Source organism: Cryptomeria japonica, chromosome 6, assembly GCF_030272615.1.
Source record: "Cryptomeria japonica chromosome 6, Sugi_1.0, whole genome shotgun sequence".
In the NCBI taxonomy this organism is placed as follows: Eukaryota; Viridiplantae; Streptophyta; class Pinopsida; order Cupressales; family Cupressaceae; genus Cryptomeria; species Cryptomeria japonica.
Genome location: NC_081410.1, coordinates 544,142,943 through 544,160,811, shown reverse-complemented (window position 1 = coordinate 544,160,811; position 17,869 = coordinate 544,142,943). Strand labels below are relative to the sequence as shown.

General features: G+C 35.0%; 2 protein-coding genes across 2 annotated transcripts; both read right to left on the bottom strand.

Moving 5' to 3' along the window:
• Positions 1–235: 235 nt before the first annotated feature.
• On the bottom strand, positions 236–1,880 carry LOC131876502 (L-type lectin-domain containing receptor kinase IX.1-like). Its single transcript, XM_059221921.1, has one exon. It carries the CDS (start codon positions 1,677–1,679, stop codon positions 468–470), a length of 1,212 nt encoding a protein of 403 aa, XP_059077904.1. The 5' UTR covers positions 1,680–1,880; the 3' UTR covers positions 236–467.
• Positions 1,751–2,591, bottom strand: LOC131876686 (alpha-methyl-mannoside-specific lectin-like). Its single transcript, XM_059222142.1, has 2 exons — positions 1,916–2,591; positions 1,751–1,779 (listed from the first exon to the last, which is right to left on the bottom strand). Exons 1-2 carry the CDS (start codon positions 2,589–2,591, stop codon positions 1,751–1,753), a joined length of 705 nt encoding a protein of 234 aa, XP_059078125.1.
• Between the last annotated feature and the right edge of the window lie 15,278 nt (positions 2,592–17,869).

The following is a 17,869-nucleotide window of genomic DNA, read 5'->3' as shown; positions in this document are numbered from 1 at the left end:
AATATAATAAAAAACATTATATTAAATATCAAAATTATTTTAATTTTATTCCAGATAAAATAGAAAAATCTGTAAATGTTTATTATATATACATATATATTTACAATAATGCAAACACTAACCACTACATTACATTTGTTAACAAACTGAAAATCACAAAACTAATGTTCAACAGAAACGAACGGCTAGCGCAATCTGCAACACAATCTACAATCTGTTTTATCCGTGTTTTTGTATAACAAACAATTGCAGCTGTTGCTTGTTTTATTGTAGGCTAATGAAGGTCAACAGTTCACAGAAGTTCTATATTTTGTAATTTCTTTCATTTGTAAATAAATGACTGTTTTTGCAAGTTTTCTTCCTATTTTCCAACCAGATCTTACTGTGCTGTGCAGGATTAGATAACATTTTACACAAACACTACAAAGGAAAAGACAGTAAAATTTTGGCAACCTATGGGTGCCTCTCTATCTACCACTATGTAGCGTGGAAGACGTAATGGATCCCCTGCTACTCTCGCCCATGAGACCATACGATGCGGCATCTCCCCTTGTATTTGGAGACAAGGTGAACTGAGAACTGGCAGGTCGAACCGTTGGTAAAGCAACATAGATCGCCAGGGGCCTGGTGAGAGGCAGCTGCGGCAGCTCCTCATCTGGGTTCATGAGCACTTGGATGGCTTGTCTGATAGAAGGACGTAACTGTGGATCAGGATGCGAGCACGCTAAACCCAAGATCAATACTCTTTTTATCTGCTCTTCATCATGATCAGGCCCTTCCAATTTGGGATCCACACACTGCAAAACTCTCTCCTCGCTGTAAAGCCCCCAAATCCAGTCCACCAAATTTCGTTCAGCCAATCGGGACTCGCGCTCCACCACTCGCCTACCCGCGGCCACCTCCAAAAGCACGATCCCAAAACTGAACACATCTGATTCTGCGGTGGCCTTGCCCGTGTAGCTGCACTCGGGCGCAACGTACCCGGGCGTACCCGCCAGCAGTGTCATCACGCCCGGATTATGATCGTCGTGCTCGATAAGCCGGGCCAGACCAAAGTCCCCCAGGCGGGCGTTGAATTTCCGGTCGAGCATTACATTGCTGGGCTTCACGTCTCGGTGAATGACTCTCTGCTCCCATTCTTCGTGCAGGTACAGCAAAGCCGAGGCCAGGCCGCACAAAATCCTGTGGCGCCGCGACCAATTTAAGGCCGGGTCCCTGGTTCTGTCGTAAAGAAACTTGTCCAAGCTTCCGTTGGGCATGCAATCGTAAACCAGAAGAAGCTCGTCACGCTCGTGGCACCAGCCCTGAAGCTGCACCAGATTCCGGTGGCGGAGGCGGCCGATGGTGTTGATTTCTGAGATGAATTCCCTTTCACCCTGCTTTGACCTGTCGGAAATTCTCTTCACCGCCACCAACGCCACGTCTTCGTTGCCGCCGGCGTTGAAGTTTCCTCTGTAGACGCTTCCGAACCCGCCGGTTCCTAGAAGTTCCGCTTCGCTGAAGTTGTTGGTGGCGGCGGCTAGTTGACTGTACGAGAATCGTTGAGGCGCGTTATGGATTATTGCCAGCTCTTCGACGAAGCTTCCTCGGCCAAGAGTTATAGTAGCCTGGTTTTTCCTTTTCAATCTCTTAACCGCAAACCACGAGGTTATTAATCCAACCGTAACCAGTCCGACCATAATTGAGCCCACCAAAACGCCGACTTTGACCCCGCCGTTGGATCCTAGCGGTGTTCCCACCGGGGACAAATTCAGAGAAGACTCCGGCAACACCACGGACCTGAAATTCCAGTTGAGAATTCTTTGTATTTCGAATGAATTCCCGGTTGTTGCAGAAAATCCCACGTACGCCAATCTTGGAACAATTTTTTCGAGCTGCACCGTGCGATTGAGAAGGCTTACGTAGGCCGAACTACTGTTTGCATAGCGCGCATAGATTTGCAGGGATTTAGCCCACCCGTCGTAGTCGACCCGGACTTGTATTGCTCGCGCAGCCTGGATATCCATGCCGTGCTCTTCCATACTAGCAGTTGCGTTGGATTTGATGCCCTGGATGTCGATGCCCACATGATTGACGTCGACTGGGTCAAATTCATTGTGGAATGTGTCGAATTCGATGGCAAGCTGGCCGGTCGTGTTTCCGTCCGTGGACTGGTTGAAGAGGCCGAGGAATGCCCCGCTGCTCTTTGCTATAAAGCTTTTTTTGTTTTCTGATACAATGATGAAGGCAATACCGTCGCCATTGAAATTCCTGACGGCTGTGATGTTTTTCACGAAGATGGTGAAGGCGGTGGTGAAACTCGCCGGCCACATCGTGATCTGCTTGCGGTACAGAACCCTTCCGATAGACTGGAGAAGATAAGCCGTTTCGTTTATAGATGAAACGTTTATAGTGGGGTTTAAATCTGGCGTTAGATTGATATAACCATATTCAGCAGAAAAGTTAGCGTCCCCCATGTATATGAGCTGCTGGCTGTTGTTTTGCGTAAAGTTGGCAAAGGAAAATTTAGTGCTGCTGCCATTAGACTGCTGTGCAGAGCAAATAAAAACTGGAAGCAGGCATATCAAAGCACAAATTTGATTTTTCAACATTATCATCCTTGTAATATCTAGTAATCGGATCTCCCAGCCTTTACAGTTAAACCACTCCAGATAGATAATCAATTGTTCAGAAATCCGTTGGTTTTGGCTCACATTACATGTGGTTTGTCATGTTCTTCAGACTTGACTTTGAATGGCCAAAATGTTTGCCGCTTAGTTCAATCTTCGATTATGACTCTTTTGGAAAATTAGATGTAGTTTATACTATTATTCATTGTGGACTTTTGAATTCGTTGGAAACTTAGATGTAGTTTAATACTATTCGTTGGTAGTTATACTATTCTTCATCCTAGAATTTGAATGATTCAAAATTGGCAAATATTCGTTCTCCTTTGCCTTTCAAGATTGGAATTTCACGTTTTCCATGTAGCGAGTAGCTCTCCGTGACATTAAATTGAAAACTACTACATGTTTGTATGGAAAGAAAATTCCTCTCTTTAATTCTATAATGCTTCCATCTCTTTAAAGTAATCGAAATGATCAAATCTACTTAATATTGAATTAGATGTAAATGAAAAATTTAGTATTAATATAATTATTGAGGGATGAGATATTTACAAGTTTGATTTTGTTATTGATTAGTTTATTTATTATAATAAGAGATTAAAAATAAGATTTAAAATATAAATTATAGATTTAAAAGATGTGATAGAGTTGTATTAGAATTTGTGATGTTGTAAACAAGATTATATCTTGTAATCTATTTTACTATTAGACCTATATTGAAACAACTTTCATAATAGAACAATATAATAGATAACATGTTGCAAATACTTGATAATATTATGTCATTTTGAGGGGGATACCTCTAGTAGTCCACAAGAAGAATGCAATACTTCACATGATGATAATAGCTAGGTTTCGTTCACACCTCAAATTTGTGTGTCTAAATTTCCCTTTATTGTGCTCCATAAGTAATGTATTTGGCCCTATCCACCTTGTGTTGGAGAAATATTTCGTTGGGTCCCCTATATTGAGTAATTGTCTAAATATATTCATTCAAAGTGTTTTATCATATATCCTTAGTAAAATTTGTTATAACATGCTTTTGTGGTATATGTCATGTAATTTCACTTTTCTTTGTGTGACTTTGCAAATTTTGGGGTTTCGAGGTTTCTCAGACCATCATACCTATCATGCTCGAAACATCATCCCCAACAAGATCATCTTTCCCCTAAGTTCATTTTCTTTTAAGTCCAATATTATGACTTTAGTCACCCACATATCCTTTCTTCAACTTTTGACTTGTCTACCCAAAGTTCAACTTTGCAAAATTTGGGGTTTAAAGGTCCCTCATATCGTCATACCTGTCATGCTCAACATACTCAACATGCCATCCATCACAACTAATAAAACTAATTCTACTCTAAGATTATTTTACTTGAAATCCAATATTATGAGTTTAGTAACCCATACATCCTTTCCTCAATTATCAACTTTCTTTTCCAAAATAGGTATATTGTGAGTTTAGTAACCTATGCCTCTTTGCTACATGCTTTTCACACCATCAGATGCCTCTCTTTCTTATGGATGCACGCTAAGAAGAGGGAAAATGGAGCAAAGGTGGGTAGAGAGTATTTCCACATTGAATAGAGACAAGAAAGAAGTGTCAAATTGAAGAATATTTCTACTTTTCCTTTTGCCAAACAAAAGAAGGTTCCACATTACATAGGAACAACCAATGTAGCAATAGAATAATATACCAAAACATATACACCTTAAGGAAACATTGATTTTTAATTTAGGCACCAAAATATTATCAATGAGATATCAAATTTTTTAAAACCCATGCCAAAAATAGAGTCATTTTCAAGTTTCTAGAAGGAAATATTACAAAATAAAACAAAAAATTAACCTTATGAAGAATATAATAGAAAGATGAATAGGATAGGTTTCAAAATACTTGCAAATGCTTTGAAAATTCACAGATTCAAATGCTAACAAGAGTAAAATCATGCCAAATAATAGCAATTTCTAGCATATTAACTATAGTTTCACAAATTATACTCAGTGTATTTATGCCATTTTTGCATTGATCCTGGTACACTTACAAAAAAATTCATGATCGATATTTTATCATTCTAACATCATATTTTCTAAAGATGAAGCATTAATAGCCCTTTGTCCAATTTTGGTATTGGTTTGGTCAAACCGAAGTGTAGTGCATAGATGTCTATGTGGTGAGCAAACATTCTAAAAAGATTCTAGACTCAAATAGGTATATTCTAGATCAAGCTTCTTTTGACATGTCTTTCTTCACTTAGGCACATTTGGAATGGATATTCCTACCTGTTTTGAGCAACAAAACTCATCTTTTCTCGAGCTCATTTTTCATAATCACACTATTTGATCTCTTACTCTCACATTCATAGTGAAGCTCTATCAAAATCTACATGATATCATAGTATCCAAGTCTTCTCTTAAGCACAACCATATTGTCATCTCAAGTGAGGGGTCTTTGTTGTGTAACACTCTTCTATCCCTCTTATCTCTTGTATCTATTATATTACAATACAATATTATTTTAATCAAATATTTAAATATAATTATTATCTATTTTCATTTAATCATTTTTAAATTTTATCTCTAGTAATAGGGGCTGTCCTCCATTAAGTAGGGTTTTTTTTTTTTTTTTGTCACACAATCTATTATTCTATCAATCTATCTATCTGCCTGTCTGTGAGGTTGGGAACACCGAAACGAGGGTTTTACTATGGAAAACCCCTATACAACCCCCAACATTTTTTACATATCTATGTGTGTAGAAGGCAAGTAGATTGAAGGGACATGAAGATCTTTCTAGGATGTTTATGGAGTTTTCTAGTTTCTATCCATATAGACAATAGCATGTCATGCAAATGTCCTTGCAACATGATAACATCCAAGACCAAGACCTTCCCAGTTACAAGCTAAATTTTTTTTGCTATAAGCTTATACTTCCATTAGAATTTATTTTTTATCTTCTCGCATGCTTTAGTTATTTAGCATTTTTGCTTTAGAAGAATAGTTTAGTATAGTTAGATTTCCTTTTTCTTATTGATCATCCTAGCTCACAAGAATTCTAGTAAGGTTTAAGGTAGCATAGAGTCATTTTCTCCTTGATATCTCATCATATCTATTATAGCAAATCCCTTGCTCTACATTAACATAGGTTGATGTGAATAGCATAGTAAATTGTCTTTACAAACAACCAACTTGACTCAATTTTTACAAGTTCAAAGTCAAATTTATGAGATACTATAGGATGATCCCTAAATGCAGAGCCAAAATTTTGATCAAACCAAAATACTTGCAAATTTTTCTAAATCCAACAAATATTTGTGAATTTTTTATATATATATTTTTTTCAAATTTCACATATCTATAAATGGAGTTCAAACTTACATGGTTGTTTCCAAATAACTATAAATTTCTTGTAAATATTTGAAAATATTTGATAACTTTGTATATTTGAACACAATTTAGGTTAAATTTTGTAACTAATATCCAAAATACATAGTATTTGCAAATAATAGTGAAAATTTACAAATATTGTCCAAACACAATAGTTTACTAGGATCAATCAAAATATACCAAATATTTGAAAAGATCTCATCAAACTTTACAAATATATGTTGAATTTGAACAACGAAGCCAAAATTGCAACCCTCACTCCAACTCTTCATGAAGAACTTACTTGCAAAAATAATCACATCTCCATTGCACTAGGAAAAGACTCTTATTTCATGCGATATTTGACTAGGAAGCTAGGCAAATCAAAACAAAAAAGAGACACAATAGAAAAGAAATGAAGATGATTGTCTAGAATGAGTGAGTGAAAATGTGTAGGAAGGGGTACATATATAGGAAAGTTATTGTACCCACCACCATACCTACCTTGCCACATAAGCAAGATGACACATAGGCAACCACCTTAGCACCTAAGTAGGATCAAAACACCAACCATTATAAGTGGATAATTAATTCACATTTAACTAAATAATAAAATATTATTTAATTAAATAGATAAATGAAAATTATGACGATGTGATAAATTAGAATATGGGGTAAATAGATGCAATAAATTAATTAATTATATTGTAATTGGATGCAATTAATTATTAGTGGATGATTTGATAATAAAATAATGAATGAAAATCTAAAATAAGGGCCAATAAGAGGGATATATTTAGTATCTACAATATGCATGACTCCTCCTTGCACACATGTATAACTCAACATTCAAAGCACTTGAATGTATACAAACTTCACTTTGCATGCAAAGTGCCTAGACATGCACAACTCTATCATTGACTTGAGATAACTTCAACAAATGGGGTGTACAAAATAACATAATCAAACGCACATAAATAATTATATGAAAAATAATTAATTATGTTAGAAATTTTCAAATTTTGAGACACCTTATTCCTAACAATTTATGCCCTCAAACCTAGAGGAGATTGAAATATTAAAATAAGTTTGTTGAAGTATGAAAGTGTTGGAAGAAAATCATCTAGACTTGCTAAGGTTGTTGTGTATGACAAAGGGGTTATATGTTGTGATAGTAGGGTTGAGTGTAGGGTCAATAATATAACCTCAAACTCTCATATTTTAGAGTTTGAGAAAGAATGACAAGAAAGTTGTTTTGAGGAACCTAAATTTTTTGGCTACCTTGATCAAAATGAGGAAGATGAGACAAAATAAATTGAGATGTTGTCTAAGGATTTTGATAATATCTATATGAAGAGGGATGGCATGGAGTTTATTCATTATGAAAATGCTAGTCAAAATGAACATTTTGATGAATCTATGGCACCCTTGAGGATCTCAAGGTGATTAAATTACTTCAAATAAAAGAAAGACAAAAGAAAAATGTGTGATAGCTACAGAGAAATTTTGGACAACCTGTACAACGTAATGAAGTAGTTCCAGTATCTCTTCTTTCATTGTAGCTATCCTATATTTTATTCTTCATTATATTTTATTTGTATCTAATGTTTTAATAGACTTTTATGATCTATAAGAGATTGGAACCCTTCCCCACCTTATATAATAAAAATGATAGAACCAAAGATCTATATATTTAGTAGGCATTTATAAATGTCTCAATTTATAATCAATTTTATCTATACATCCTTATACTATCTTAGATAACAAAGGCTACATATACTAAGCATATAACAGTTTCAATATCATTAAAATATATAACAAATAAAATACTTAGTTATATTTATACATTTTAAGTGACAATTATATAAGCACTCATTTTACTATGTATAATTTTATTTTTAACATTTTGTTTACAGATCTATCTTTTTTGTGAAGTTGCAGGTCGGATTTGCGACGACTCTGATTTATTGCGCGTCTGTGACTAATATTTTTGCGTTTGCGTTCTAATTTCGCGTATGTGATCTCTTTTATCACGTTTGTGTTTTTTTGTTTATTTTTGCAGGTCTTAGATCCCGAAATCGCATGTATGAATTATGTTATTGCGCCTATGATCGAAAATCAGGTCTAGGTTGGATATTTTCTCATTTTGAAATTTTCTGTTTGTTTTAAGTGCTATTTTTTTCCGAAATCGCATCTGTGACTCATATTTCCACGTTTATGACAAGAAAGTGCGTTTGTGTTTCTTGCTTTCGCATCTATGTCCAGATTTTGTTTTGCAGGTTCCATATCTCTGAATCACGTCTACGTCTTATATTTCTACATCTGTGTTCGAAAGTCACATCTGCATTCGGTATAACTGCGTTTTTATTTTTTAGCTTTCATTATCTTTTCATTTTAGGGTTTCTCGATTGGGTTTTGACCTAATCCCTTAATTGGACTAACGAAGTGGTGCATCTCTTTTGAAAAGGAGAAAATATCTTATTGTAGAAGGGCCCCCTTTGACATTTGGATTTGATTTGATCTTGTGTAGATTCCTCTTCAGGTTCTTTATAAAGCATTTTGTGGAGATCTTCTTCTTCCATCTCACCCTATTTGTAGAATATTGTTGGATCCCATTTTATAGTAATAGTGGATAGTTTTTTAGAGGGATGTGGTCATCCATAATCTTTAGGAGAATCCATTATTTATCTTAAATACATGGTTTGATTCAAAGTATATTCTCCCATGCCATTGTCCTTGTATTTTCCTTTAAGCTCAACTTGTTTTGATGTAGAAGGTTTTAATGATTCTCAATCCACATATGTTGATGATGGAGTTACTTCTCCATTAATTGGTATTATTATTTATGATCCTGGTCATAGGTTATTAAAATATATGAACATATTTGGATCACCTTTTATTGTTACTTCCACTCCATTGTAAGGGAATTTAATACATTGATGATATGTTGATGGTACTGCTCTCATCTCATGAATCCATGGGCGTCCCAAAAGTATGTTGTATGTGAGATCTAAATCAAGGACTTGACAAACCACATCCCTCATGATTGGCTCAATTCTTAGAGGTAAGGTGACTGTTCCCTTGGATGAGAGTTCTTCGTCATCATATGATTTAATGGTGATCTTGCTCTTTGAATTCACAATTTGTTCAGAATATCCTAGTTGTTTAATAGTATTCAATGTACAAATGTTCAGACCTGCTCCTCTGTCTATCAAGACTCGTTTGATGCAGTTTTTATAGAGAAAAGCCTCAATATAGAGGGGTGCATTGTGTGGTTGGCATATGGATACATCATCTGCTTTTGTGAATGTAAGGAAATGTGGAGTAGAAAGGTACCCCACCATGGCTTGAAATTGGTCAACGTTCATATTAGTGGGTATGGAGGTTTCTCTCAAGGTTTTATCAAGAATGGCTTTATGTGAAGGGGATATACGTAAGAATTCAAGAATGGAAATGAGGGCGGGTGTCTTCGCTAATTGATCTAGAAGGTCATACTCATTTTTGGTAGATGATGAGGCTGTGGTCTTCGGTGGAACACCTTGAAAGGTGACTTTACCTCGATGGGTTATGACATTACATTCAAAGGTTTCATCTTTAGAGGATGAGGAAGATGGTCCAATGCCTTTTAAAACAACTTTACTCCTTTGGGTAGAACCTTCAGGAGTTTTGTCCTTTATAATAATGGTAGAAACATAATTTTTTGTTGAAATGTGGTTAATGGTAGAACCATAATAATAGGACATCTTAGCACAATTGGCTTGATTATCTGTTTTGGCTTTTCCTTTATCATGTTTAGGGAATGGTTCCTTAAACACCGCATGTTTCTCATTGGAGGTATGACCATCAACTTCTATGTTGCCCTTGTCGATAAGATCTTGTATAACATCCTTCAATCTGTGACAATCGCCAGTTGTATGTCCTTTGCTTTTGTGATATTCACAATACTCATCATCATTCCACCATGCAGGTTTTACTTTTGGTACATAAGGTGGATTATCTAGTAGTGTTATGAGCTTGTTTTCAACCAATTTCTTGAATGTTGTCTCAATTGGCTCTCTCAATGGAGTGTATTTACTTCGACACTTTGATGGCCTTTGTGTGTTCACTTGATTGTTCACATCGGATGAACTTGCTCCAGGGAAAGTCATTTTAGGTTCTACAACATTTGCATCCACTACCCCATCATTGACTATGTTCTTATTATTGTTCCAAAAGCGGGGATTTGTCTTTCCCATTTGATTCCTTTTTATTCTCTTTGAATATCTCAATGAAGCCTTGTTCAATAAGGAATTTCTCAATTGCCAATCCCTTTTCTATGACTTATTTAAAAGTAGATAAACAAGATTTTCTTAGTTCATATCCAATATCCTTGTTGACATTCTGAGTGAACATTTCTACTATTTATTTTTGTGGGATATCACAAGAGCATAAACTAGCAATACCTCTCCATTGCTGTAAAAATGAAGTAAAGGACTCCCCATTTTTTATGTTTTGTATTGCACAAAGTAGTTACTGACACATTTGTTTCAATTTTGTATGAGAAGTGTTGTATGAAAGCTTCTACCAGATCACTCCATGACTTCACTCCAGGCGGGAGTTGGGAGAACCATTTCATGGCTTGTCCACCTAAGCTTTGTGGGAACAATCTCATCAAGTATATTTATTCTCTTGGTACCTCAATGCAAGCTATGAAAAATTCTCTTATATGTGCCTTAGGATCTCCTTTGCCTTTATATTTGTCAAATTTTGGTGTCACAAAATGTGGAGGAAATGGAGGAATTGGAACACTTCTATCAAATAGATAAGGACATATGTCTTTCATTGCGTACTCTTGCTTTTATGTATTCATGTCCACCATTTTCTTTTGTAAATCCTTAATCTGTTGCTGCAAGTCATTCTTGGGCCCAAAAAACCAGAGAAACTCATGATTATGACACAAAAAATCTCCTAGGACATTGAGGTGATGAAATTCAATCACGAACAAAGGATTGATAAGGTGGAGCAATCCATGGTAGAGATTAAGAAAAATATCAAGAACCTGGTCGACATAAGTAAAGAAGCCATGAACAATAGTATTGAGGGGCTTGAAAAGATTAATGCCATGGTTATTGATTATAGATCCTACCATAGCAAACTAGTGAAAGATCTTGGAGGATATGATATGGCTGCTGGAGATAAGAAAACCACTAGACCCAGTTCCAGAAGAGCAAAAGCAGCAACAAGGGTACCTCTAGATTCATTATGGAGGAGTTGGAGGAAATAAAAAAGATTTCCATCCAAAAGAACAAGGATTTGGTGCTCTCTCTTAACTGAGAGCTTTCTCTTTTGTTTTATCTTGTTTGTCTATGCTTCCTTTATTTTCGTGACTGCTCGGGGTTGCTACCATGTTTTATTGTTGTTTCATGTTTGTTTGGTTGATGGCCAGCTATTGTAAATCTTTTGGTTTCGGGTCCATGTAAAACCCACTTATCTTTATCAAAAATAGTCTTTCTTCTTCTTTCAAGAAAAAAACTATACTCTTTTCTCTTCACAGAAAAGTAATAGCAATTGGAAATAAATAACAACAAATATAGAAATGAGACTTTTTTGTAAGATTTTCGGAACATAAAGGGAAGCAAAGTTTCCATGAAGGCACAAAGACCTCCGTCACCTCCTCGGGATGGGAAAACAGAAAGAAATCTCAAAGTCTTCAACTATCTATTCCCCTATAAACCTTTTTAGATGATTTTCTGCTAACTAAGCACAATATGTAGCAGCTCAAAGTCTAACTACATGATGCACTTCACCTTGCATGCACAAGTCTTAAAAATAGACATAGGACAAAGTCTACAAGATATCTTCCTACTTTAGATTTCCGCAATAGTTTCAGCTATGATAAGTGGCTCAAAGTCTGTAAGACCAAACCTGAAAACCAGACATATAACTCTAAATAGAATTAGCAACTCAAAGTTTGCAAGATTGAATTTAAATCCCTCTTTCATAATAGAAAAAAACTCACAATCAACTCTAGAAAATGTCATCACATAACAACTTGAATTACCACAGAGTCTCAACACAACTTGCCTCTTTTAATGAAAGCAATCTAATTTACATCTAAGCTCAAAGTCTTAGAGTGCACATACAAACTGGCAGAATTTTGTTGCATTGCCACAAGATAAAGATCACAATAGACCCCCTCAAGTATTTATAGGAGAGCAGTTGTAAAGACGTCAATCTAGGATCTAACCCTAAACTACTCTTTATTCATAAATAAACTTAAAATTTCAATCTCTAAGCATATTTTATACAAGATATAAGCAACATCGAATAGATCATAATAATGCACATGAATAATACAATATCCAATACTAAGAAGTTCTTATTTCCTACTTAGGCTTCCAAATTTCCTTAAGAATATACAAGAAGATGCATCCGTCAATCTTTAGTCTTAGTTGCTTCCTTCTGTCTTTTGAACGTAGACGAGAACAAGAATCAGGCGCTTTTTTCGCCCAACCTTGAAGCTTACGCTTCCTCGAAATTCTTGGTCAATCAAGAATACCCGACCTTGCACGAATTGGTTTAACCAAAGAATTCGAAAGCAAGAGGGAATCTGGTGCATGCCTAGATAATATATGCATTTTCATTTTTCCTAGTTCATTCTAAGAAACAAGCATTTGCTATCATACTAGGAGTGGTAGAGAGTATAAATAAGGAATTTCCATCTTTTTCTACGGATAATTCAAACAATAAATCGGCCGAGTATATGCCATGCACAACAAAATAATAGTTGGAAAAAGCAACTATTCTCCCTAAAGCATCCACATTCGGCACCCGTCCCGAAAGGTAAATTTTTCCAACTCAAGCTTAACCCTAGCTTGATTCCCTCAAACACAAATTCTTTTGAGAATACAATCTTTCTTTTAAAACAAAAATAGAGATATCATTTTTGTTGCTTACTAATCATTACTTGTCTAATATATCTATCGAAGACAATCTTTCATTTTTTGGAAAACGATAAACGTTTATAAGTAATAATCTTAAAATCAATCTTTCGTCTAAAATAAAGTACATACAATAGAAGGTGTTAAACATGTATGAAATTAATCTCATATGTAACCAAAATTATGCAAACACATTCTAAAAATAGAATTAAAACTAATCATTTTTGTGCAAAATACGATATTAACAACATCTTTTCTCTAAATTCTTTTCTTCTATTCCACAATGGTTTACAAAGCATTTCAAATACGATATTAATAATTGATACCCATTTGGATGTACATATCTATTATCTAAAGTTCCATTTCTACACATTCTATACCAAATTTAACAAATAAAATAAAACATAAACAAAGGATTCTAACCTCTTGGAAACTTAGAGTGGATTGTAAGCTTTTGACCTTGTCGTTCTTCGTCAAATGATTCCATGCCTTGATCGCAAGTCTCTCTTTCTCTCCAACTATTCTTATCTCTATCCAACTATCTCTCTATCGCTCAATCTCCACGATATTATCCAACTATTTTTCCTCTATATCAAACTATTCTTCCTCTCTATCAAACTATTCTTCCTCTTTATCAAACTATTCTAACCCTCCCTTCAAGAAATTATCGCTCTTCTAATCTCGTGTGAGAAAGAATGAAAGAATGAGTATGTGTATACGTCTATTTATTCTAATATTTGGCTATGTTTGTTGCTATCCTCTGGGTCTTATTTACTGTTCCACTATTTCTATTGTCATGTGGTTGTAACTGTAATCTCCACGTAGTTCTATGATTTAAATATCATCCTTGTTTTGTGGCAAGTTCGAGTCTTATTGTTTAAAACTTCCAACCGTTTCAGTTGGAGCTTGATTGCTGCATGGAATCTGTCGACTTCAGCTTATCCACCGCAGAGTCACGTTGCATGCCAAGTCTAATTCAATTTAAGTTTTGATTATATGTGTCGATTAAGGAAGATATCATGGCTTATGTGTTTTACACGTTATTTATGTTTTGATAGTGGTAGTGGTAGTCGGTGGTATCTCCCTTAAGCTACGCCTACCTTAAACAACTTTGCCTCCCACCATTTTGACCTGCGTTTAAAGGCTTTGACAACGACCACCATGTATGGAGGGGGTTCTGCTAACAAACCGACCAAAGCGGCTACCGTGGGTGGAGGAGTCTGTTAACACACCGACCAAAGCGGCTCTTCCTTTGGCTTCTAACGATCGACCACCTTTTTCAACCCACCACCTTATAGTAATATGTTTAATATTATATTTATATATTAAATGACTCTTTTTTAATATTAAACATTAAACTTTGTTTTTTTTAACAAATTCTTTGATAAACCTTTTCTTTGATTAAATACATTATTTCGAATGGTCATGATCATAAAATAAGAAAATAATCACTTAAGCATAATTAAATATTCAATATATAAATGTGTATATATATATATATATATATATATATATATATATATATATATATATATATATATATATTATGGATTTTTATAAAATAGTTTAATTCCTCAAACCTATTTACATATTTGATAATTACACTCTTATCTATAAGTTTGTGATCGAATTATCATTAGAATTCATATACACATGCATATAATGCGTATATATTTTTGATCTCAATTGATTACGTATGTATAAGCAAAAGTCTTGTTGAAATCAAATTTTACTATAATTGGATATTGATATATGTATATGATTGAATTATTATATACATATACATTTTATACTATTGACCAATTTACAAAAGTACTTATTAGTATGCTTTTCCATACATTATACATATTTGAACAAGAAGGACATAAAAACCTAGGGCCAATATTCATTTTCAAATCATCTACACATTTTATCTCTTTTAACCATAAAGCTTAATATTTCACCATTAATCATGCAACTTAAATTCAATTCAATCGCCACTCACATCATGCAATCAATCCACATGTATAATTATTTAAATCAATCTACTACTCATTCCAAATTCATCATTTCAATTTGAACAAACACTCAATAAGATCATTTAAATCATCCGTCTTTCAAGATGCAAATATAAATCCTAATGTGGTGTGTGAAAGATTCCCTTTTCCATTGAAGTCGTTCAGTTAAAAGCAATTCTACTTGATTCGTGTTCTCACCTTCGACCTCCTTCACCTCATCCTGCATTACTTGCACTCAAAATTTTATCAGCATTGACAAAACCAAAAGAATATTGAATTTCATATCATTTGTAGGAGTAAAAAGCATACTATATTTCCTCATACTAGATTATGAATGATCTAATCTATTTTAAATTTCAAAATCACATTACATCTTTAAATTGTACAATATTAAATAAAACGATTCGTGACATCCTTCTCCTCTAGGAAGAGACATCGTCTCGATGTCTTGCCACTCATCAATATTCACAAAACCATAATATCTCACAAAATGTCAATCTTACCTCAAATTCAAATAATAATACCAAGATCACATAGGCTATCCAAGTTTGCATCATAAAATAATAATAATTGTTTCAAAATATCCAAATTTAAATAGCAGTTATTTCCTAAGAAAGCAAATGAGGAAAATGACGGTCAATCATCTCAGCATCCTCCCAAGTAGCACTATCCTCAGAATATTGGTCCCACTGAACCTTATATTGAGTGAAATATTTGCTACGTAGCTTCACACTACGCTGATCTAGGATTTGGATGGGCTCCACTAGCACCACCCCTGGATCCTGAACCTGTGAGGATTGCCAATCAAGAATATGAGATGCATCAGCATTGTAAGGTTTCAATAAAGACACATGAAACACATTATGGATTCGAGCTAGAGCAGGGGTTGAAGCTAATCTATAAGCAACTGGATTGATAACCTCCAGTACATCAAAGGGTCCCACATATCTTGGAGCCAATTTTGATGATTTTCCAAACGAGATAGAGCTCTTATGAGGTTTGACTCTCAAAAAGACTTTATCTCTTGTAGTGAATTGTCTAAAAGTTCTATTTCGGCCTGCATAACTCTTCTATCGGTCAGCTGCTTCCTTCAATCTACTCTTAATCAACACCATCTGTTCATCCATTTCCTTGAGTAAATCTGGACCAATAATGATCCTATCCTAGTCTATCCCAACTGATAGGTGTGCGACATTTTCGCCCATAGAGTGCTTCAAAAGGTGCCATACCTAATGATGCATGAAAGGAGTTGTTATAAGCAAATTCAACTAAGGGCAAGTACTCCTCCCATTTGTACTGCTGATCCATGCAATACATTCTCAAAAGATGCTCCACTACCCGATTAACCCTTTCTGTTTGGCCGTCAGTTTGAGGATGATATGCTGAGCTAAAATTTAGCCTTGTTCCCAATGCTGCATTCAATGTTGTCCAAAATCTGGAAGTCATCCTGGTATCCGTATTAGATATAATAGTTTCTGGAACTCCATGTAATCAAAAAATTTCTTGCACAAATTTCTTGGCAAGAACAAATGATCCATCTTTTAGATTACCAGGTATGAAATGTGAAACTTTAGTCAACTTGTCCACCACTACTAAGATAGTGTCAGGCTTATTCTTACTCATCGGTAATCCTTGCATGAAATCCATACTGATTACCTGCCACTTGTATTTTGGTATAACATGTTGAAATAGAAGTCTTGTTGGATGAACATGTTCAACTTTTACTCTTTGACATTCTAGACATTATGCTACATACTCAACCACTTCTTTCCGGAGTTTAGGCCAGAAATACAATGTTTTCAAATCAGCTACCATCTTTGTTATTCCAGGGTGTCCTGAATAAGGTGTATTGTGCATCTCATGTAAGATCAACTTCCTCAACTCTCTTCCTTCTGGTATATACATCCTTCCTTGATATCTCAAAATACCCTCTGGTTCTATCTCATATCCATCATAGTGATGGTTTGAAGAGTCTCTTTCCAATGCTTGTTTAACTCTTATATAATGTTCATCTTCGGAAAGATTCTGCAACACTTGTTGCTTCAAATTTGTCCTTGTTGTAACCATTGCAGATAGGTGTCTTCTTCTGCTGAGACCATTAGCTACTCTATTTTCCTTCCCTTGGATATATTCAATACCAAAGTCATACTCACTTAGAAATTCAAGCCACCTTCTCTATCTTGCATTTAGGTTAGGTTGTGTAAAAATATACTTTAATCCTAAATGATCCGTTTTAAGCTCAAAAGGCTTCCCTAAAAGGTAATTCCTCCACATTTGTAATGCATGCACAATAGCTAGTATTTCTGAATCATGCAGAGCATAATTCATCTCATATTGCTTTAGCTTTCATGATTCATATGCAACCACCTTTCCTTCTTGCATCAATACTGCTCCCACACCTTCACTCGAGGCATCTGTAATTACTACAAAATGTATGTTGGGATCTGGTATTGTTAATACTGGTGCTGTAGTCAATTTCTTCTTCAGGAGTTGAAATGATTCCTCGCATTTCTCAGTCCATTCAAACCTTTTTTCCTTTTTCTGAAGTGAGGTAATTGGTGCCACTATCCTGGAAAATCCTTCCACATATTTTCTATAATATCCTACAAGTCCCATAAAACTTTGAACTTCTGAAACATTCTGGGGCATTGGCCAATCTACTATTTCTTCTATCTTTACAGGATCAACTGAAATTCCTTCGGCGGATATGACATGACCTAAGTATTGCACCTTTTCCTGAAAGAAGGCACACTTAGAGAATTTTCCATAAATTTTACAATCTCTCAATCATTGCAAAACTATCCTTAGGTGCTTCTTATGTTCTTCTTTATTCTTAGAATAGATCAATATGTCATCAATGAAGATTAAAACAAAGTCATCCAAGTATTCTCTGAAAATACTATTCATGAGGTTCATGAATGCTGTTGGGGCATTAGTTAAACCAAATGGTACAACTGTGAATTCATAGTGCCCATACCTT